Here is a 22,645-nt window from a genome sequence, read left to right as displayed (position 1 = left end):
TCCCTCTGATCACTAGATGTCACTATTTGCCCCCAAAATTTCATATTTTCAAATTTTCACCAAGATGTTTTAAAATAAAACGAACTATTCAACTGGCACAGGCAGATGTTGACTCAGTTAGTATTTATAAAATCGATTTGCAGCTTGGTGATCCTGCTTTCACTTTGTAATCAGACCAGTCCCCGCATTTCAACGCTCGACACTAATCAGAACAGGAAGTTCTCAAATTAGATGTGTAATTCCCCAAAACATGAAACTAAGTTTGAGTTTCTGGAAACAACTGAAACATCTGTTTCTAACATAGATTGATTAAAAAGTATATTATTGCTTTAACCAGCATAAAATAATAAACACTTAAGATGTATGTAAAACAGTTGTATTTAATGTAAAATAAAATCAGTGTGATGTGATAAATCTGTGCACTCGTCTGCGTATCGTCACCGTTGTACCTTTCTCTTCGGGTTTCACGGAATCAAAGATTTGTCAGTGCCCATTTGTGTTTATATTTAAAAGAGAAAACATAAAATATTAATAGAACTTATTGGTGATGTAAAAATGTGAGATTCCACAGAAATATGAAATATCCATCTGATGGATCTTTGACTATTTTAACCAGAAGATAGAAACTTTTTATTGCAGGGATTAAGTGACACTTCATATTAACTCCAAGGAAAGAGAGAGAGTCAGGTTTAAAATAGTTAGTTATTTCTACACAATTTAAATAAGACAAACTTCAACACTCTGTGTACTGATGGACTAATGTGGAATGAGACGTGATGAATGATGATGGTGTGTGTGTGTGTGTGTGTGTGTGTGTGTGTGTGTGTGTGTGTGTGTGTGTTATTCAGAACCAGCGGATCCGGAGAAGCAGTTTGTTCTCAGTGGGAGTGAATATTTTGCTCTAAGCTTTGGTAGGAGATTTATAACACACATGAAACACCATCTGTCGGTCTACATACCCAGGGGAAGTCTCTGATCAGATCCAGAATGCCGAGGTCCTCGTAGACCCTCTTTGGTACCGAAGCCGGTAGAAAGGCAGCGGTGCCGACCAAACTAGTTTTGGAATGCTTCCAGGTCACGACAGGTTATCACTGGCGTCTCTGAGACCCTGAAGGGGTCGTGAGGTTCAGCTTTTATTCTGAAGGAACCGTTGCGTTCAGGTGTCACTTGCAACAGATTTTATCCAGCTTGTCGAGGTTGTTTATGGCGGAAGAGGAAGTCCGGATGGCCTGTCCGAGACTTCTCTAGAACGCTTTGAACTAAAGAAAAGGTGGCGCGGAATAGTTTTTATAATTGTCATATTTTGGTTTACTGGCGAATCAGAATTTGACATGCAAAAGAGGGTTTATACAAACACCACCGAAGACCACGCCTCGCGTCAGAAACAAAGGTTCTGATTGGATCAGACAAAAGGAAATGTGTCGTGTGACTTTTAACATTACGTGTCCTTAGTGTCTAGTGCAAATGTCCAAGATTATAATAACTTATAAAATACTACTGATCACAGGATTATAATATCAAGTAATAAACATTGTCATTTCCAAGACTGATTGAACATTGGGCTCACATTATTATTGGTAATTAACAAAGTTGTTGATTATGTATTTATCAAAATAGTTCTTCGTCTTCGCTGTAACAGAGGTGAAGCAGTTCAGATGAGCAGAGTGCTTGAAAGACCTTGGCCAATATCTCATGTAGATTAGGCTGTCAGAGACGTTGTCTCTGCTCGAGCAAACGCAGCAGATCATGACCTTTAGGTCATAAACAGGACATTCATGACGCTACAGTGACTAAAACAAACACAATAATGTAGATTATCAAGTAGCCATAACATAATCCCATGAGTTTTTTTTTCATTTACCTGTTGCTGCTTAATACGAATAATTCAGTCTCATAGATTCAGACTGTACACTGAAAAAATGGATGTTTTGGAACGTTGAATATCGCCAAATAAAATGATCGAAAGCCTGGGGCACACCGGAGACAGACGGGCCATGCCCACACCGTCATTTTAAATAGAAGCCGCTATAGTTACTGAGAGTGGCTACAGGAGGAGCGCAGCGTCACAGAAGTGCTAAGGCGCTGAACATAGGTGCCAGATTTATGTCAAGATCTATGTCAAGCTATGTTTATATCTCAAGCGGCAGCATCACTGTGGAGTACTTTACAGCAGACATTACGACATGGAACTGCTTTACGGCACAAACCCAACCACAGTATTGACAACTTTAAAGTACTATTGATCTTAAAATATTGTAGGAACTAGCATACTTTTTTACACGCGGCACTTCCTGTGTGGCCACTTGACTTCTCAAAACCACGGCGCTTCCGCTGCACGGCACGTCTGTCTCGGGTGTGTCCCGGGCTTAACATGATTTTATTGTTAGTTATAGACTGAAATAAAAACAAATAATTTAATTCCCACCGGAATATCTATTTTATTTATTTAAAAAAATATAAATCAATTGTATTGATAAGAACTTAAAATATTACTTCAGCACAACAATTCAATTCTAACCGGAATACTTATTTCTTAACAAATAACCCAATTGTAATAAACTGAGTGCAAATTGTTCCAGTAATTTTATTGGTTAAATTTAAACAGTTTCTTTTTATAGTGTAGTCATCCTGAGATTCTGTCTTGTGTTCAGCAGCCGATGTACCAGTCCACCAGCTGTCTGAAGGCTTTGTAAATCACAGGGTTGTAGGTGCAGATCAACCCTCCTCCACCCCACAGCTGAGCCTTCTCCCTGTTCAGATCCCCCAAACAGGTCACATGGTCCTCGTACACCCGCGACACGCACCACTTTGAGTGGTCGTAGCGAGACTGGAACTGGATGGATGTGGGAAGTTGAATCCTCTTGATGTTCATGGCGTGTTTTGGCAGTGAGCAGTTGGATGGCAGCGCATGGCCTTGATTCTGCCAAGACTCCACCAGAAGGTCAGCATTCAGGACCTGAGCCACCCAACCTGTGTAGATATCTGAAGGAAAGAGATGAGAGGTTAGTTTGGTTCTGTTTAAAAAAATACAGAGGAAGTCAAATGTTTTTCTGTCACACTGACATTTATAATGGTCCCAATGTTGAATGTCTTGCAAAGTTCCCGACCGCTCCCCTGCATGGGGATGGGTCAAATGTGGAGATGAATTTCACCAGTGTGTGATGATGACTATGGGATTTTAACTTTAATAATAATTATAATAAAATAATAATAATAATAATAATAATAATAATAATAATAATAATAATAATAATAATAATAATTATTGTTATTATAAATATAATTTTATATAATTTAATATGTTTATGTTTATGTTTGTTTATGTTTATTTATTTGGCAGACGCTTTTATCCAAAGCGACTTACAATTTATAACCTGTAGGGCATGTTGTGATCTGTGGGGGAAACCGGAGTACCCGGAGGAAACCCACGCATGCACGGGGAGAACACACAACTCCATGCAGAAAGGCCGCAGCCGAGTTTCGAACCTGCAACCTTCGTGCTGCAAGGCAACAGTGCTAACAACTGCGCCACCATTAATATTATTATATTTCATTAGCTGTTTATTTCTTAGAAGAAAAATATAAATAAATGATGACCGGTTTAAAGCTTTAGCACAGTACTAAAAGCAGCTTAGCTTACATTTCTAAATATTTTACCAGTATTAATGATGTAGTCTTTGCTTATTTTACATGGAGGTGAAGACGATGTTTCACACAAGAAAAAAATAATTCAACAACTGCAACATGTGTGAAAAACAGGACATGAAAAAAGACTTTGTACCATCTACGTATTTCTCTGATTTGACAAAGCTGACAAACTTGTCCCCTCGGGCAGAAGAAAGCTGCTCCATCCTCCTGCAGGAGGCCTGAGGTGGTCTAGACCCCTCACACAGCTGGATGAGCTGCGGCAGGTCGGCCGAGAACACGGCAGGTACAGAACAGTTATAGATGCGAGGATATAGATAGACCAGCTGCTTCACTGCCAAAAAGCAAAGTACAAATGTACAATCAAACCCACATTTCTTCTTTATTAATGATGAATAATCAAGATGATGCTGAATGAGTATACACAAAACATCTTTGTTAATGTTATTTCTTCAGAGCTGTGCAACACGAACCATTTTTAGAGGAATGTGTCCTTTCAAGGTACTGATGACTTCACATAAGTCAAGGTGACAGGGTTAATGTTTTCTTGTTTTCAGTGGATTTTGTGTTGTAAGAGCTCCACTCACCTATGCGGAGGAGCTGGGCATACTGGTATGTCACACACAGGGCAGTTTGGCCGTAGACTTTTCCAGAGGAGGGGTACAGGTAGCCCTTCTCAGGGAAGGAAGGGAAACGGGGAATACTGTGTGACAGCCAGAATCCTCGTGAGTGGTCAAAAAGCACAACTCCTGCAGGAAACACATTCAAATTACTACGATGTGCAAGAAGACACACACACACATGCAAACGTGCAGACAAAGGCAAAAACATTTACATCAAAGTTGCGTCAGTTGGAAAAGTAGAGTCAACACGAGTCATTAGGCTGATGCTCTTTGAACGTTTCCCCTCATATCTACTCTTCATTGCAACATCAGAGGGCCCCAATACTGGACTATTGGTCTGGAAGATATCTGCAGATAATGTTCATGGACTCAAACGGGCTAGGACTTTCCTCTGAGTTAAAGCACAGGCACGAATATTCAGAATGTTTTTCTGTAATATTATCTTCATATAAGATACAGGACCGTGTGTTGTTAGTGGTTAAGTAAGTAAGTAAAAGTTTATTTATATAGCGCCTTTCACAGATATAAATCACAAAGCGCTGTACAACATGATAAAGATCAGGGCAAATACCACTAACCAATAAAAACATCCAAAAAACAATAGCAGTGATAAAGTAGAAAATTAAATCATGAATATAAACAAAGTGAAGGTGTGAACCCAAACAAAGCCTTCTTTTTGAAACATTTAGGGACGGAACGCCTGGATGAAAAGGTGAGTTTTTGGATGATGTTTAAAGACCTCTAAAGTGTTAGAGAGACGGAGATTTGAAGGTAGACTGTTCCAAAGTCTGGGTGCAATAGTCTGAAAGGCCCTGTCCCCTTTGGTTTTCAGTCTGGTTCGAGGAACAGCCAGGAGGTTTTCAGATGTGGATCTAAGGTTCCGAGAGGTGATGTGTGGGGATAAAAGCTCAGATAGGTAGCTTGGAGCCTGGTTGTTAAGGGCTCTATAGGTCAGGACTAAAACTTTAAACTGAATTCTATATTCTACCGGGAGCCAGTGGAGGGACTGTAAAACTGGGGTGATGTGAGCTTGTCTGCTGGATTTGGTTAGGAGTCTGGCTGCTGCATTTTGGATGGCTTGAAGGCGTGAGAGGGAGGTGTTGCTGAGACCAGTAAAAAGAGCGTTACAGTAGTCTAAGTGTGATGACACAAAGGCATGGATGATTTTTCCAGATCTGCAGTAGAAACCAGTTTACAGACTTTTGAAATGTTTCTCAGTTGGAAGAAACAAGAACGGGAGATGGTTTTGACGTGTGAGTCTAAACTTAAAGCTGGATCAAAAATAACTCCTAGGTTTCTATTGTTGGCCTTGGCTGATGGGCAAAAAGAGGCAATTTCTTGCTCGATTTTTGGCTGAAGTTCCGGGGGTGCAGCAATCAGGGTCTCTGTCTTGTTAGCATTGAGGACAAGAAAGTTGCTGGACAGCCAGTTACTGATCTGGATCAGGCAGAGTACAAGTGTGGCAAGCCTGTCCAACTGGTGTGGCATAAAGGACATATAAAGCTGAATATTCTCAGCGTAGATGTGGTAGGAGATGTCTGGGAAAGACTGAATGATGCCAGCTAGGGGAAGAATATAGAATGCGAATAGTAGAGGCCCTAGAACTGAACCTTGTGGGACCCCGCATGTTAGAGAGGCAGTATCTGAAGAGAAGGTTTCGGACTTCACTGTGAATGTTCTGTTGGTGAGATAAGAAGAGAGCCAGTCTAGAGCAGAACCTGAAATCCCAGCCAGGGCCTTTAACCTGTTTAGTAGAACGTTGTGGTCTACAGTGTCAAAAGCTGCACTGAGGTCAAGCAGGACCATGACAGAGCATTTCCCTACATCAGCAGCCATCAGGAGGTCATTATGCACCCTTACTAAAGCAGTCTCAGTTGAGTGCTGCTTCAGAAATCCAGATTGGAAGGGGTCAGAGATCTTTGACTTAGACAACCAGGATCTGAGTTGGGTTTCAACAAGCTTCTCAAGTACTTTGCTGATGAAAGGTAGCTTAGAAATGGGCCTAAAGTTACTGGCGGAGCTGGCGTCAAGGTTGGGTTTCTTTAAGAGAGGAGCCACTACTGCATTTTTAAAGTAAGATGGAACACAGCCTTGGCTCAGTGAGCTGTTGATTATAGTCAACAGAGATGGACTGATGGAGGCAAGGGACCCGACTAAAACAGAGGGGGTTAAGATATCTGAAGAGCATGATGAGAGTTTCATCTGACTGATTATTGAGGTTAAGTCATTTGGTGTAATTGGGGAGAAGGAGGTGAAAGACTCGGAGCACTGAGGGGCCTCCCCTCCTGGGGGGGGGGGGGGGGGGGGATGCTGGATCTCAGATTCAACACCTTGTTTGCAAAGAAGTGGAGAAAGGTGTTACAATCATCAGCTGAAGATAGCTGAGCCTGCTGCGGAGGAGAAGACACGATTCTGGAGATGGTATCAAACAAAACCTTGGGATTATTCTTTTTTGACATATGAGGTTGCTGAAGAAAGAAGACCTGGCATTTTCTACAGCTTCGTTGTATGACTCGAGAAGTTCTTTAAAATATTCGCGATGAACAACCAGACCTGTACTCTTCCACCGTCGTTCCGCTTTTCTATAGGAGCGTCTAAGATCAAGAATCTGGTTGTTCAGCCAGGGTGAACTGGAGGCACTGGAACTGCGGCTGGTTTTGTAAGGGGCGACCTGATCTAGAATTTTGAGGCAGTGATCATTAAATGAGTTGGTAAGGAGCTCTACGTCATCAGAGGAAGGAGATACAAAGTCAAAGAGGGAGGAGAAATTTAAAATGGTAGAACTGTTGATAATACGTCTTTGCTTAGCAGAGTCTGGTAAAAGAGATTCAGAATTTAGGTTAATATGAAAAGAAACTGACTTATGGTCACTGAACACAACATCATTTATCTGCAGCTTATCAACAAGAAGTCTGTAGGAAAAGACCAGATCCAGGGTGTGGCCTGCTCTGTGAGTGGGACCAGACACGTGTTGAGAGAAATTAAAAGAGTTCATCATGTTTAGGAACTCCCTAGTGGAGCTGTTAGATAGATCCTCAGCATGGATGTTGAAATCTCCAACAATGATTATCCTGTCTAGTTTAATAGTTGAAGATAGGAGATACTGAAAGTCAGACAGGAAGGATGAAGTATATCCAGGTGGGCGATAGACCAGAATTCCATAAACTGGTTGAACTCGACCAATTTTAATCATGATCATCTCGAATGAGCTGTAGGAGTTTGAGGATATAATTTGGCACGAAAAGTGTTTCTTAAAGATAACAGCTGTTCCTCCACCGCGACCTGTGGTTCGTGGAGCAGAGAAGAAAGAGCAGTCTTGAGGACAGAGCTCACAGAGATGAGTGACGTCATTTTCGCGCTGCCATGACTCAGAAATCCACAAAAAGTTAAATTTTTTGGTCCGGAACAGATCGTTGAGGATGTGAGACTTGTTGGCGATGGAGCAAGCGTTAACATCATTTTCGCGGAGGAATCTGGCGGTGTGTGTGCCGCGGGCTCGATAATGGTGGGCGGCTGGCGGGCTAAGCTACGTAGCGACTCCACGCTACGCCCGCGGTGGTTCTTTGTCTCCCACGCCTTCAGGTAGCGTCCCACATCAGGGGCTCCATTTAGCAGCGAGATCAGCCCAACTCCGTTAAGTTTCTGTTGGATCCGCCACAACACAGCCGCGGAGCAGCGATCGGGAAGAGCTTCGCCTCTCAGGATCTTTCGAAGCTGAACGAAGAAGCCGGCTCTCTTCCCACGTTTCCTCTTCCATGGCCTCCTGGGCAGCGGCAGGCCGACAGGTAACAGAGGGCCGAGACCTGGGTTAACACCAGGTTCCAGAGGCGGTGGGAAAGCGGGTCCGGTATCGGAGTTCTGGAGGTTGATCATCGCGGACCTGATCGACAACAGTAAGTCTCGATCATATGTTAGCAGGGACTCTGCATCAGATAGACAAAAAGCAATAAAAAACAACAAATAACCAAAACAGATCAGGAGCCTAGCAGACACACAGCCACTCATGGGCGCCATCTTGTCTCAGTTTGTTAATACAGCAAACAAATAAGTTTAACTTCAACTGTGAAATTAAAATCTTAATTTTTCTTTCTATTGGATCTAAATTTAAACATCAACACTGTAGATGTTGGTGTAACAAAATAAAGATAAATAGTTTCATTTTCTCATTGATATACTCAGATTTGATTTGAATGTAAAAGTAATTCTCACCTTTGGTGTGTCCATATTCCTGGGTGTACTTCAGGAGCGGTGGTGCATCGTTGTAGAGGGCGTAGACTGAGCTGTTGGACTAGAAGAGAAGTTTGTTTCAGACTCTTAACATCATGATGTCGTTTGATTTTAGGTTTTATCAATGCCTGCTGCTGAAAGGCAACAGTGTTTTTGCCTGCTTGTGTGTGTGTGTGTGTGTGTGTGTGTGTGTGTGTTCATTTGTCTGTTGGGCAGCAGTATCTTAGGAGGTAGAGCGGGTTGTCTAGTAATCAGAAGGTTGTAGGTTTACTCCCGGTTCTGAGCAGAGAATGCTGCTGTTGTGTCCTTGGGCAAGACACTTAACCCGCCCTGCCTGCTGGTGGTGATCGGAGGGACCGGTAGCGCCAGTGTTCAGCAAGCCTCGCCTCTGTCAGTGCGCCCCAGGACAACATCGTAGCTCATCCCCACCAGCATATGAATGTGTGTGTGTGAATGGGTGAATGATTGATTGTGTTGTGAAGCGCCTTGGGGGTTTGTACAACCCTAAGAAGGCGCTGTACTAATACAGGCCATTTACCATGACAGAAGTGAGGTTGCCATACCATGGTGCCACCACTCCCTCTGATCACCAACAGAACAGGGGCACTCCCAATGGGTGGGCAGGGATTCCAGGGCCACCCCTACAAAATTACTGACCACCCTAGGGAAGACCCTCCTCTTTTAATTAATCATATTCATGTTCGCACAAACACTAAATTCATCCTCATTAATCAAGACTTTAAAAATAAATTATTAATGAGAAAATAAATAAATCATAATTGAAAAAATGTGTAGGCCGCTGCTGCTCATAGATTTCAAAACAAAAGTATACATCTTTTTGTCAAAACAGCAACATGTAATTAAATTTTCTAAAAAAATGTTGAAATAATAATTAAAATAACTGAAATGTGTTTTCTAAAATGTTTGTTTCTTTAATTTGAGGTGAAGGCATTAGATGCATTTTTGATTAAAACAAATGAAGCAAATAGTTCTTAACGATGTGTTTTATAACTGGTGGTGGTGGTGGGGGGTGTGCTGTTGTTCTTTTGATGTTGGCGACCTTTGATAGGGTCGATCATAACATTCTTCTGAATCGGCTACAACACACTTACGTGACAGGAGTTTTTGTGTCACTGTAGGGGAAACCTCCTAAACCTGAGCGGGACTCAAGAGGGGTGTGCCACAGGGGTCTGCACTGGGTCAGCTTCTCTTTACCATCTACCTAATACCATTGGGGAATCTTCTTCGGCGGTAGGGAATGCAGTTTCATTTTCATGCCGAAGATTGTCAGACCTACCTCCCCATTCAGCGGGGCATTGATGGATCAAAATCAAAGTTTATGCCTTAGGGCATGTCTGTTCCTGGATGGCTATGAATTTTTTAGATTTGAATGCTGCTAAGACTGAAGTCATTGTACTTAGCCTTGGTGTGTCTGCATGTACCTGTGATGCAGTGGATCTGGGCTCTTTAGCACCTAATGTGAAGACCACCATAGGAAATTTGTGAGTAGGAATTCAGGCCTTAAGTTCGATGCACAAATCAACCAAGTTGTGCGGTTGTGCTTTTTTAACCTGCGCTGACTGGCCAGAATTAAGCCCCTTCCATCCAGAGTACATATTTTATTCTTTCAAGGCTTGACTACTGCAATGCACTGTATGCTGCCCTGAGTCAGGGCATGGTAGCACGCTTGCAGCTAGTACGAAACTGAGCTGCTAGGTTTGTGACAGGGACTAGGCGGAGGGACCATATCACTCCTGTATTGGCATCGCTTTACTGGCTGCCAATGTAATACAGGGCAAAATTAAGTGTCTTGGTATTGACATACAAGGCCCTACAAGAAACGGCTCCAGCATATCATGTCAGCCTATTGCATAGACATGCTGCTTCAGACATCTCACCTCTAATTGGCTAACAGCAACGTGACTCTACCACTGAATCTGTACCACTGAATCTGTTTGCGTAGCTACGTTGATGTTTTATCTCCATAAATGGCACAACCCTGAAGGAGATCTGCTACAAAATTGAGTTGCTAATGCTAATGGTTAGCTTCTGCTAGCTAGACGCTCTCTGTTGTTTTTCCTGGGCGCTAAACCAACAACAGCCTTCCCCGTCATGAGCCAAGATGGGTGAGTTCATGAATGCTAATTTTCAGTGTGACATAGATCTGACTGGCTTCTCTAATCTGAGCATTTCCTTGTTTATTGTCTACTGGTGGCTCATGCAGGAAACATGGGTAGAAGATTATTTTCGCATTCAGCCTGATGATGTGACCGATCATATCTCAAAAATATAAATTAAAAAAACTTTTTATCAGGGAACTTGGTCTTAAGCGTCTTGCCCAAGGACACAACGAATGCAACAGAATGAGTTGAGACAAAAACTTCTCAACATCAGATGATCTTAGTTTAAAATTGTGGCAGTTTTAAACTAAGATCATAACTAATGACATTTAATTCAAAAAAGTGAGGGATAAAGTTTTTTTATCTTTTAAGTAAAAAATGACTAGTGGTGGTCAGAAACTGAAACAGTAAGGACACATTATCAGGACATGTTAAAATGTTTAGTGCATTACTGTCTTACCTAATACTATCTTCTTTTTCCAGTCTTATTGAGTAATAAACAGCTGATGGTTGCTAGTAATATTTACCCCTTTAAAGTGAAATAATTAATCATTTTGATACTAAAATGCTCTATATGTCATGATTCCCAGTCTTACACCCTACTCTACCTCTGCTGCCTCCTCATCAAGCCTGAGATCAGTGGTCTCCTTCAAAAAGCAGCTGAAGACTCACTTGTTGGCTTTTGTATGACCTTCTTCACCACTCTCTCTTTATTCTGCTCTCCCCACCTATTCCACCTTCCTCAGGATCCACTGATTTCCCTCTTTCCTGTTCACTCTCTCTCTTTCTTAACATATATTTTTTATCACAATTGCCAATTTTTGCTCATTTTAAATATATCTTTATACATTTTCTAAATGCTTATTTATATTTTTACGTTTTTTGTTTTTGTGAAGCGCCTTGTCATTTTTATCTTGGGAGGCACTATAGAAATGATACTTTCTTCTTCTTCTTCTTCTTCTTCTTCTTCTTCTTCTTCTTCTTCTTCTTCTTCTGTCTCCAGCCTCGCCCTCCTCTGGTAACGCCATATAATTTAAGACTTTTTATGAACTTTTGCTGTGTTTGGTGTCATCACGGGTCTTCCAAGTTCTGGTCATGACACTATATTTTCAGTTTTTTAAACTATTTTGACTCAGATGGCTCAATGCCCATGAACTAAAAAGTGACAGGACAATTAAAGTCTGACTTCAGCTCAGGCCAATCGGGTGCAGGAAACAAAGTGACTCAGCCAGAGTTTAGGCAGTTTTGGAACCACTGGAGGAGATAATGCAAAGAAGGATTCTCCAGAGAATCAAGAAAATTATGGACAACCCTGAGCATTCTCTTCACAAGACTGTCCGACAACGGAAGAGTGTCTTCAGTCAGAGGCTTCTTCAGTTTGGCTGCAACACTGACCACTACTGCAGATCCTTCCTGCCAACAGCCATTGTAATATACAACAACTCTTTGATGACTTGATTATTATTATTATTATTCTGAGCTACTACAGCAATCAATTTCCCTCTGGGATTAATAAAGTATTTTTGAATTGAATTGAACCATTAACACCATCAGCCCAGTCACAGATATGATGATCTAACAGACAGATTATAATAGGTCTCAGCATGTAGGGCCTTCCCTTGTACAGCTGGTTCAGAGTGTTCCCTAAAGCTCCTTGGCTCATATTAACCAGGAATTTACTCGTCTGCCAGCTCCCCACTGATGAGTCCAGGTACAGATACTCCACTCCACTGCCAACCTTACCAATCCCATTCTTGGGAAGTTTGTAGATCATAAACCTCAAAAGCAAAGCAGAATAATAGATTAAAATATATATTTAACAAAAACTACAGCTGTCTTATATTTTATGCTGATGCCAACTCACCAATCAACAGCTTCGCCAGCTTCATTTCTGCAGGAAATCTCAGTTCTGCACGCGGTGACACACAACATCACAACAGTGGCGTGGAAGCACAGAGAGGCCATGCTGGGAGACTAGTGAAGCTGAGGGACGCCAGCTATGATTGATATAAAACTCAGTCTGAAGTCTATTTAGAGACTGTGTGTTTTCTGCAGATGTATGGCTGATGACATGCAGAACAGGAAGTCACAGGATGTGGTCACATGACAGGAGGTAATGAAACCACTGTAAGGGAATAAGTTTATTTATTTAACAGATTGTTTTCAGGAGTCTGACCACATCTGTTATTATTTCAACATTTTAGTTTCTTATATTTTACGGGGTGCATTGGTGATTTTTAAAGAATTGCACTTGTTTACCCCTGGCAGCTCTTAGCTCTAAAGCTGTGTCTTTTCTTATTGGTAAAAAGCTGCTGATCACTGAACTAGAAACTATTAGTTTTAAAATAAACCTTTGAGTTTAAGAAAGTTATGTAAAAGATTTGGTTCCAGATATGTGGGCTGACAAACGAAGTAATGACGCTATTTCAGGACAGATGAAGTAAGAAAAATAGGAATATCATGTAAAAGTTCATTTAGTTAAAGCAAGAGACTCAAACCAAGTACTAAGTACATGAATATATGCTTTCACAGGCCCAACGTTTCTCCATTTAAAATCCTTGTTTTATTGATTTTATGCAATATTCTTATTTTCTGAGATTTTGAATTTGGGGATTTTGTAAACTGTAAGCCATAATCATCATGATTATAATACATAATATCTGGCTTAGCATTAAATGAGTCTCTCTAATAGATTAGTTTTACCTTCTCAATAAACGCCATGACCATGACATTTTATTGTCCCACCTTGAGAATTTGGTCGGCATTAAGGGATCTGCGCTTGACTGGTTCTGCTCCTACTTTGACAACAGGTCTATTAGAGTTAGAATGGACGACTGTTCATCTCCCTCTGCTGCTCTTCCTTGGGGCGTGCCACAGGGTTCTATCCTTGGCCCCCTTTTATTTAGCATTTATATTCTTCCACTGGGACTAATCTTTAGGAGGTTTAACATTAACTTTCATCTTTATGCGGGCGACTGCCAGATTTATGTTCCATTGAAGACTTTTACCTCCATCCAGCCGCTCCTTGATTGCCTGAGTGAGGTTAAAGACTGGCTGTCAGCAACAGCAAATTTTCTGCTGCTGAATGATTTTAAGACCGAGTTTATTGTTTTTACTCCTAATGGCTCGTCTTCCTCCGCTCCTGATTTTTCTGCTCTTCCTTTTAAAATTAGTCAAACAATTGTTAATCTTGGAATTAAAATGGATGTGGCTCTAAAAATGGACCCTCACGTCAATCACATGGTTAAATCATGTTTTTATCAGCTGAGACGTCTTTCCAAATATAAAATCAACATTGCTTTACTGAACAATCGATAACTCACTGTGCATTTAGTGCCAACCACAGCCTTAAGACATGTGTTGAACGTGCCCAAGTCCATACTTATGAGAGCACCATGTGAGCACCTGTGTGTGTACACGCGCTTGTATATGTAAGGTTTCTCTATAGGAGCGTCCAATAGAGTGTGAGGGGCCACAGATCTGCCCCCAAAGATGTGTAGGAGATGGAGGGAGCCCAAAGCCCCAGAGATCCAGGAGTTGCCCCAGAGCGCAGGGGCCCCAGGGAGACTGTAACCAGAAAAGCCCCAGCTCCCTCTCGAGAGGCGCAGAGGATTGCCCCAGGGTGCCACAACCAGCAGCTGGCAGAGTCCAGGGAGATAACAGCGGCCCGCCCGCAGCCTCCCACCCCAAGCAGGCCGAGCCCGAAGCCCAACGAACCCAGGGGCGATTAGCCCTGCCGGGGACCCAACAGAGCCCAGGGACTCAGATCCCACCATGTTATGCAATTTCTGACAAGAAGCCAAAGGACTAAAACTGGAAAGAGAAAAAAAAAATCCTGCACAAATGCAATAAACCAATTTCCTTTTACACATGAAACTAAGTAAAATTACATTAACATAAAAGTAACACAATCTGCAAACATACTTTAAGATTTTCCAGCTTAAAGTTGCTGTTGATTCTGGTCAGCCTGGATTATTTTAAAACCATCCATCCTCATTCAACAACTGCTGTATTTAATTTAACTTCAGACAACACATTGTGGTCCCAAAACAAAGAATATTACTTTTTTTTTTCCTGATTGCGACATGACAATTCCTTGTTTGTCTGATCAAACTTTCATTCATTTATGAAATCCTCAAGCCGCTGCTGCATCATGGTGATATTTTATACACACAAAATAAGTCAAATGTCCCAAAAACAGTTTATTTATCCAGCTAGGCAAGCAGTAATACAGTAAATAAAACCATAGGTCTACCCCAGTGCATGCTGGTCCAAAACCAGTCCCTGTGATGAATGAAAGCCTACAGTTCTTCCTGGCTGACTCCCAAAGCCGAAAAAAACAAATTAAATCACTGTTAACCTACAAAGAAAATTAGAAAATAACCCAATAATAGAATGTAACACAAGAACTATTTTTTTTACAATATTTTAAGTAATGAAAATTAGTTACTGCATTTTGCATGTTACCTTTTTTGCCTCATGCATTTTTAAACCAGATTACATGTGGTGAGTGGGCAGTATAGTGAGACTTTCCTTCTGCACAATAAAGCTTTGGATCTTCGTTGAAGCATGGGAGGCTAACATTAATGCGGAATGAGAATTTCCCCTCAACTTTTAGAACATGGATGATGGACTCAATTAATCATCTTTAAAAGTTCTTAAAGTGTGGAGAGGCCTTCTCAGAAACTGAATAAAATAAGTCCATCACATGTTGACAAAAAAGGAATAAAGCTGATTTCTAAATCATGATGGAACAGATTTTCACATCTGTATGAACTACACAGTGAGGCTCTTTCATCTCTTATCTTATTCCCAGTTTGTTTTAATTTTGCAATGATAAAATATTATGTGTGCTCACTAACAATGTTAAATTGAACATTTCTTATATAATCAGTAAAAAATGTGAAAATATGTTATGATTTACACAAATAGTTAAACTCAGACTGACCAGTGCAAATATAGAGATTTTCGGTGTGTGCATATGTGAGAGCGATTGCATCTATGTAAAATGGGCTGAACTTGAACTATATTGTCCAATAGTGAGGTGCAGAGGTGCAACTCCCTCTGTACAGAATACTCCTCATGCTACAGGAGGTCCTTTCTTTGCTGGGAGCAGGGGGACAGAAGTCAAGTTAAGGGGAAGAAGAACCATGGAAACGGCTGCTCATCAGGTAACAACCTGTTTATAAAGTTTATAAAAAACCTGTTTATAAAGGTTTATAAAGAAGCATTTCCTCATTTTATCTTCTGCAAACCTTCCAAATGCAATCATTTTATTGTTAGAGAATCAATGACTCAGCACTAGAGCTATGGGGGTCAGTGATCTCAAGGCCAAACCACGTAAAACTCTAAAAGTTTATTCTGTATCAGTGATAGTCAGATTTTTTCATTTTTAACGTGTAAATAAATTGCAAACATATCCAAAAACTGATCAAATAAACAAAGTGATTTGACTAAGACATTGTATAGCCAGAATGATGTATTTACATATTTACAAGATGTTAAATGTGGTGCTTTTGCACAGAACGTGGAGTTCGTAAGAACAGGTTATGGTAAGAACGCCGTGAGGGTCTTGTTCATCAGGAGACATGGGCGCCACCACTACATCGTGGAGCTGAAAGCTAACGTGGAGATCACCCTCAATTCCCGCAAGGACTATTTGTCCGGAGACAACTCGGACATCATTCCCACCGACACCATCAAGAACACCGTCCACGCTCTGGCCAAAATCAAAGGCGTGAGTCAAACAGACCTTTTCCAGTAAAGACAGATAGTACAGGTGACACTTGAAAACAACATGGTGCAAAAGTTAGTTGATGTCAATAATTCAACTTAAAGGTGAAACTAATATATGAGATAAACTCATTATATGCAAAGCCAGCTATTTCAAGCATTTATTTGTTATAATTGTGTTGGTCATGCCTCACAGCTGATGAAAACTCCTCATTCAAAATCTCAAAATTAGAAGATTGTGAAAAGGCTGAAAATCCTAGTGTCACACTCTAACCAGTTAATGAACCAAAAACACCTGCAAAGAGTTTCTGAGCCTTTAGATGGTCTCTCAGTCTAAGTCATATTACTGAAATAAATGGACTTTAGCACCATATTCACATTATTCGAGTTTTACCTGCATTTGCAGCAGTTTCATCTGAGAATGTGCTTTTCTTTTAGATGACAACTTCTAAAATCCTCCAAAAATTACCAATTTTGTTTGATGAGGAACAATAAAGTGGTATTTATTGTCATAACCACATAAATGTTTTCAAACTTCCAGCATAAATAAGTACAAAGATTTTTCCTCCACTTGACTGATATTTATTATAGTTGTTCTCCGTTTGAAGTTACTTACTGCCAAGATGGTTTTACGTTTACTTTTCAGGTGAAAACCATCGAACAGTTTTCCCTGGACATCTGTCATCACTTCCTCACCTCTTTCAGCCACGTGCTGAAGGCCAAGGTTTACATAGAGGAAGCTCCATGGAGGAGGTTGGAGAAGGTAAAACACATTAATCAGCCATTAGTCCAGGACAAGGTGCAGGTTTTTACCTCTGTGATGGCTACTGCAGTACAAGTACACGTTACTACTGACATATCGTAATGTCGTCTCTTTCAGAACGGTGTGCAGCATGTTCATGCGTTCATCTACAGCCCAGAAGCTTGTCGTTTCTGTGATGTTGAACAGAACCTCCATGGTGATCACGCACACATGCACACGTATTTAATCACCAGCAGGAAGTGTGTTGGCTTTATTTGTTGGTGAAAATTGTTAAAATAAACTCATCTGCATTTATAAAAATGATCACATTAAGCTTAAGGAACCTTTGATCTGACCCACTTCTAACTCCTCACACAGGCACTCCAGTGCTTCACAGCGGGGTGAAGGACATGAAGGTGCTGAAAACCACCCAGTCTGGGTTTGAGAATTTCTTCCGAGACCGCTTCACAACACTGCAGGACGCCAAGGACAGGTGTTTCTGCACCACTGTCTATTCTAGGTGGCGCTACAACAAGGTTCATGGCATTGACTTTGACGCTGCATGGTAATGATCTAGGATTTGTGAGGGACAAGTGTGTGAATATAGGAGCTGAAACAGAAGGGTTTATTCTGATTGAACAGTTTTATCACTAATGCAGGAAGTGTGTGAAGGAGACAATAATCGAGAAGTTTGCCGGCCCCTACGACCGTGGAGAGTACTCACCATCTGTGCAGAAGACTCTTTATGAAACACAAGTTCTGGTTCTGGAGAGAATTCCTGAGGTAAACCAACCAGTTTATGAACCTCACACAGACTAATGATGATTAATGGTTACATAACCAGTTTCAACACCATCATATAAATGTGAAATGCAGTCTCACATATGTTCTGGAAATGAAAATGTGATTCGTGCAGTGATTCAATCCCATCAACATTTGTCCCAGCATTCATACTGTATGTGTGGGGCTTTAACACAAGTATTTAAAGGCCAAGTTTACAAAAAAAAAAAAAACAGCTTTTTACTCATTTTTGGAATATGATCATCACTCTGAGTTTCACATGTAGGCTAAATGTGAAAATTGTCACCTACCCCATTTTCTGCATGAGACATCCATAGAAAACATAAGAGGAAACACTGATTAGAAAAGCCAGTGAGATCTGTTATTGATTCAGTGTCCAGAAGAGAATGTCTCAGCTAGCAGAAGCTAACCGTTAGCACGGCAGAAGTCTTCCAGGCTTGTGTTATTTGTGGAGAAAACACATCAACGTTGCAAATCAAACAGTCAGTGAGTAAGGTGGCTGTCAGCCAATCAGAAGCAAGATGTTTAGAGCACCAGGAAATAAAAGTAAATCCTACCATCTTTCTTCTGCTCCTTTGGTTCACTTTTAGTTCCTGAAACAGGAGCGCCAGAGCATTTTTTCCCCACAGAGATCGTCCCGAAAGGCATTCATTTATTCAAGAGATAACTGCAAATGTATTGAAAAAAAATGAGTGAGCTTGGTCTTTAAAGTTTGTTGGTATGAAACATGTAACGAATGTTAAGCTGCAAACGTCCTGTTTTAGGTGGAAGAGATAGAGATAGTCATGCCCAACCAGCATTACTTCACCATAGACATGACAAAAATGGGTCTTGCCAACAATGATGAGGTATTTTCTTCTAATTCATTAACATTTGAAGTTAATTTGTGATGAATTATTAACACGCCTTCTTTTTTTTAAATCAGGTGCTTCTTCCCCTTGATAATCCCTCCGGAAACATCACAGGAACAGTGTGTCGGAAACAGCGAGCTCGACTTTGAAAGCAACGCCACAACATGACAGCGTTAACCCTACAGCATTTTAAATAAAAAGATAATTTCATATATGGTTAATTAAATTCTGAAAACTATGATTTGCCAAACATAATTTACGCTGTCTTTGTGAATATGTGAGGCCCTCAAGCAAAGCCTAAAATTATTAAAACACACATTATTGGCTTGTCTATAGTTCAATATTCATTATAGTTGCTTGATTTTATTTCGGTCTAGAACTGCAGCCATCTCTGACTTGTAGATTTTTTTCTAATGATCTGACAAAGAATAAAATGAAGTGAAACTACTGTGAATAAAGTCAAACTCACATTCTTTGGTGAGAAAAGAGCACCGTTTATCACAAATCTCAGAGTCAGAAATCCACACTCCAGTGTTATGTTGCGCCTGTCATGAACACTTCAGCGCAACCGTCTGTGCGACAAAGTTGAAAGCACCGCAGGTAGGTACATAGTAAGGATATTTACACAACAAGAGCCTCAAATCTAATGAATGCAGAAACCAAGAGACTATTTGGTTCGGGTCCTTGTGTGTGGGAAAACAAATCGCTTCATTGTTACATGCTCAGGAATACTCATGGACTCAGATGTGCAGTTTAGAACAAAAAACACACATTATCGCCGTATATCAAAGATATTAGGTATGACAGGAAAAACAGCATTTTCAACTATAGATAATCTTATGTACAAAACTTTGTTCACACACAAACACACACACGATCACTCAAAACTCATACCTGCAGAATACTCACTCCAAAGCTCCATATTTTTAAATAAAATACACATAAAATAAATTACACATCTCAAGCAGCAGAGATAAGAATGGCTGAACATGTAAACAGCTGCATGGACGCCAAGTGCACATCATTATTTGGAGTCCATGCTCATAAAATCATACAGCATTAAAATCTGGCTTCAGGTGCCACTGTGGGCAGTGAAGTCTTTGTGAAGCCGCAGCTAACCTGGGGTCTCCTGTCACGGATGATTGTCGCTGAGGTTTGGTGGTGGGACGAGCTGCGCTGCTAGGAGGCGTTGCTTTTCAGGTGCTGAGTTTGCAGCGGCTTCACGTGGTACTCATAGATCTTCAGTGCTGGACCAAGTTTTATGGACAGCCCCGTTAGGACGTCGTTACGCGTCATCAGGAGCAGAGACTTGCCATCAATTTCCTGCCAAGTGGGGAGAAAATGAAAAATGTGATTTGTTTGAGATCCGATGTTGTTAGTGATGAAATTGTAAGTATAAAATAATCACCTGATCCTGAAAAGCTGTGGCTTGCTCCTCAAACCCTGTTGCTTTAAAATAATTAACAACATCAGCAACTCCCCAGTTGGACGGATCTGGCAGCTGACCATTCTCCACTGGGCTGTGGGATGAAAAGTAATGCAATTGTCTTCAGCTGGGAAAGACTATTCTACTCTTTAGTTAAAGGTGCTTTAAGTAAGAATGACATCCTGTGGTCAAATCTGGGTACTGCAGCCCCTGTATCAAAACAAATGAGTCCAGTCTGAGGAACTGGGAAATCTCATGAGTCACGTGTTCACAATGTCCCAGTTCTCGGATGTGACCAGACTGCTCACACTGTACGTTTGGTAGCAACAAGTCAGACCTACAAATGTGCTAAAACTAGCAGTTTTTACCCAACATTTTGGAGTTTTTTTTTGTGTTGTTATTGATGTTTGTTGTCATTTGGGAGTGCTGTAGGAGCACACAGGGAGTTATAAAAGTTGAAGAAAGAAAGAAAGAAAGAAAGAAAAAATGTTCTGTGACCAGTTTACATTGACATGAACACGCTTTCTTGACAACCCTCGTCATTGTGTGTGGGAAAAAAAGTGAAGAAATAAAAACAAACGACGTGCATTAATAGAGAAAAAGCTGGCGAGCCATGTTGACGCATGTTTGCGCATGCACCGTGAGCAGTTCTGGTGCTTTTTGGGTCGCAGTGCCGCTTCAACAGTGCAATACTCTCACGAGGGGACGAGCAAAATATCAAACACGCCAGAAATCCGTGCAAGCTTACGACTGCTGATCGTTAGCTGGTCACGTGGTGTTACTAGCCTCTCGTAACCCCTTGTATACTACGCGACGCTCAGCGCAAAACTCTCCCGGATCTTGCAGATTCTCGCACGAGAGGGAAATCAGCTCAAAAAAGTAGCACAATGTACGCCTGGCTTTACGGACCAGTGCCTAAAGAATCTAGATGGCGAGCGAAGACAATCAAAGGTGAGAAGTAGTAGTAAATACATTTCACTGCAATATCGAGTTATTGGCAATTGGAAAAGTAGCTTGAGATTTTTTTAGAGCTGACAATTTTTTTTTCTAGTTCACTGTTAGCATTGTTAGCTCAATGTTAGCCAGTAACTTTTTTCACACGATTTTAGAGGAAAACAAAAAGATGTTGTAGCTTTTTAGAGATACAACAGATAACTTCTGGGGTCCTTCTTTTACTAGCTGGCATTATTTTTACAACACTGCTGCTCTTTGCCAGCTGGTATGGAATTACAAATACTGGTGCAACAGTGTTTACGGCATTGACTGAGCAACCCAGTGAGCTGAAACATGATTGGCCCTAGAACCAGGAAGTATGGAGACAGGACAGATTGTAAACAATGACAATGTTCCTCTTTGGCTCTTTTAAAAATGGAGAAAAACTGATACCCCTCAGCTGGCAGAGAAGGAAATCTCCTTCGAAGTAACCTTCCTTTCCAACATAATCGAGACATTAGAATGGTTTGTGATTATTTCACTGTAAAATTCTTACTTCTTGCACTTTTTAATAATAATAAAAAAAAAACTCCTACACCAATTTTGGACAATACCTTTTAGTGTCGACTGAGCCATTGTCCTCCATACTGGCTGTTGAAAGAAACCATAAAGATGACAAATAATTATTATTTTAAATTAGTCAAACTGATCTCATATGAAGTTAAAATGATCATTACATACATAAAACATTTTTTCTTACGTATTATAATCTTGACGATGTTTACATTTTTATGCGAAGTTTAGCTTTGCTGAAAGGTTAATACGCAAAAATACTGATGCAGTTACTAAAAAAACGACTCTTACATGTTTCGTTGCAGTAATTTTTCATCAGACGTCTTCTGTCAGCTCAGGAGTTGTTGGCAGATCAAACACTCTCATCGTCTGTCTCCCAGCCTGACAGTCACTGGAAGTGTCAGCTGGAACCAGTAGCATGACGTTACAGTGGTAAATAAATAACTTGAAAATTAAATCATTACTTTGACAGCAACACGAGCGAGGCGGCAGGAAGACGTGTGATTACATCAAAAATGACCACCTGGGAAAAACTCCTGTGTAGCTAATCTGAATGAATAAAAACACGTTACATAAAAAAATGCGGCATGTCATTTATCAGTGTCTAAAAACACCCAGCAGATATAACACAGTTAAATAGAAGCGTTACTTTGAAAGAGAACAGACACCGGACCGTTTCCTCTTCGTGATGTGTATTAACGTTAAGCAGGATTGTTAGCTTCGTTTGCTAAGAGCAAATTTAACACTTACCTCTTATTTCTGATGATTCTGCCTCGAAAACAATTCCTCGTCTAAACTGCGCGCATCAATCCACCAAGGAAAAGTTGCATTTCTATCACGCTATTTTACAAATTAATAAACAGCGATACTTATTTGATAAATTCAAATTATAATCAAGTAAGACAACTAGCTTCTTCACATTCGCTTCCTTCGCCCACAACATCAAGGAATCATGGGAAATGTAGTGTCGG

At 40.7% G+C, this 22,645-nt stretch overlaps 3 protein-coding genes across 4 annotated transcripts; 1 reads left to right on the top strand and 2 right to left on the bottom strand.

Moving 5' to 3' along the window:
- Positions 1–414: 414 nt before the first annotated feature.
- On the bottom strand, positions 415–15,673 carry dnase2b (deoxyribonuclease II beta). Of its 2 annotated transcripts, XM_054752287.2 has the most exons (6): positions 12,480–15,673; positions 12,220–12,393; positions 8,478–8,557; positions 4,233–4,394; positions 3,782–3,979; positions 415–2,982 (listed from the first exon to the last, which is right to left on the bottom strand). In XM_054752287.2, exons 1-6 carry the CDS (start codon positions 12,578–12,580, stop codon positions 2,648–2,650), a joined length of 1,050 nt encoding a protein of 349 aa, XP_054608262.2. In that variant the 5' UTR covers positions 12,581–15,673; the 3' UTR covers positions 415–2,647. The 2 variants fall into 2 exon arrangements, 1 of the variants encoding a protein (XP_054608262.2); XR_008566168.2 differs by lacking the exons at positions 415–2,982; positions 3,782–3,979; positions 8,478–8,557; positions 12,220–12,393; positions 12,480–15,673 and adding an exon at positions 4,481–8,176 and having other exon boundaries at positions 4,262–4,394.
- A 41-nt stretch (positions 15,674–15,714) lies between these two features.
- Positions 15,715–19,215, top strand: uox (urate oxidase). The gene is made up of 8 exons (XM_015970653.3): positions 15,715–15,786; positions 16,140–16,352; positions 16,995–17,111; positions 17,229–17,307; positions 17,469–17,655; positions 17,750–17,873; positions 18,656–18,739; positions 18,817–19,215. Exons 1-8 carry the CDS (start codon positions 15,766–15,768, stop codon positions 18,889–18,891), a joined length of 900 nt encoding a protein of 299 aa, XP_015826139.1. The 5' UTR covers positions 15,715–15,765; the 3' UTR covers positions 18,892–19,215.
- samd13 (sterile alpha motif domain containing 13) lies at positions 19,216–22,621 on the bottom strand. Its single transcript, XM_015970654.3, has 5 exons — positions 22,425–22,621; positions 21,966–22,078; positions 21,716–21,752; positions 20,151–20,262; positions 19,216–20,065 (listed from the first exon to the last, which is right to left on the bottom strand). The coding sequence occupies exons 2-5, from the start codon at positions 21,988–21,990 to the stop codon at positions 19,922–19,924; spliced, it is 318 nt and encodes a 105-aa protein (XP_015826140.1). The 5' UTR covers positions 21,991–22,078; positions 22,425–22,621; the 3' UTR covers positions 19,216–19,921.
- Between the last annotated feature and the right edge of the window lie 24 nt (positions 22,622–22,645).

The sequence above is a fragment of the Nothobranchius furzeri genome, chromosome 8 (genome assembly GCF_043380555.1).
Source record: "Nothobranchius furzeri strain GRZ-AD chromosome 8, NfurGRZ-RIMD1, whole genome shotgun sequence".
NCBI lineage: Eukaryota > Metazoa > Chordata > Actinopteri > Cyprinodontiformes > Nothobranchiidae > Nothobranchius > Nothobranchius furzeri.
This window is presented reverse-complemented; position numbering and strand designations above follow the sequence as displayed.

Excerpts from the sequence above, each read along its gene's own strand:
- dnase2b (XM_054752287.2), bottom strand. The coding sequence starts at position 12,580 with ATGGCCTCTCTGTGCTTCCACGCCACTGTTGTGATGTTGTGTGTCACC. Across the intron at positions 4,395-8,477 it reads GGAATATGGACACACCAAAG|GAGTTGTGCTTTTTGACCAC; the intron begins GTGAGAATTACT and ends TGTTTCCTGCAG. Across the intron at positions 2,983-3,781 it reads ATCAGAGAAATACGTAGATG|ATATCTACACAGGTTGGGTG; the intron begins GTACAAAGTCTT and ends TCTTTCCTTCAG.
- uox (XM_015970653.3), top strand. The coding sequence starts at position 15,766 with ATGGAAACGGCTGCTCATCAG. Across the intron at positions 16,353-16,994 it reads CTCTGGCCAAAATCAAAGGC|GTGAAAACCATCGAACAGTT; the intron begins GTGAGTCAAACA and ends TTTACTTTTCAG. Across the intron at positions 18,740-18,816 it reads GTCTTGCCAACAATGATGAG|GTGCTTCTTCCCCTTGATAA; the intron begins GTATTTTCTTCT and ends TTTTTAAATCAG.
- samd13 (XM_015970654.3), bottom strand. The coding sequence starts at position 21,990 with ATGAAAAATTACTGCAACGAAACAT. Across the intron at positions 21,753-21,965 it reads AAATTACTGCAACGAAACAT|CCAGTATGGAGGACAATGGC; the intron begins GTAAGAGTCGTT and ends TTCTTTCAACAG. Across the intron at positions 20,263-21,715 it reads GGCTCAGTCGACACTAAAAG|CCCAGTGGAGAATGGTCAGC; the intron begins GTATTGTCCAAA and ends TTCATCCCACAG.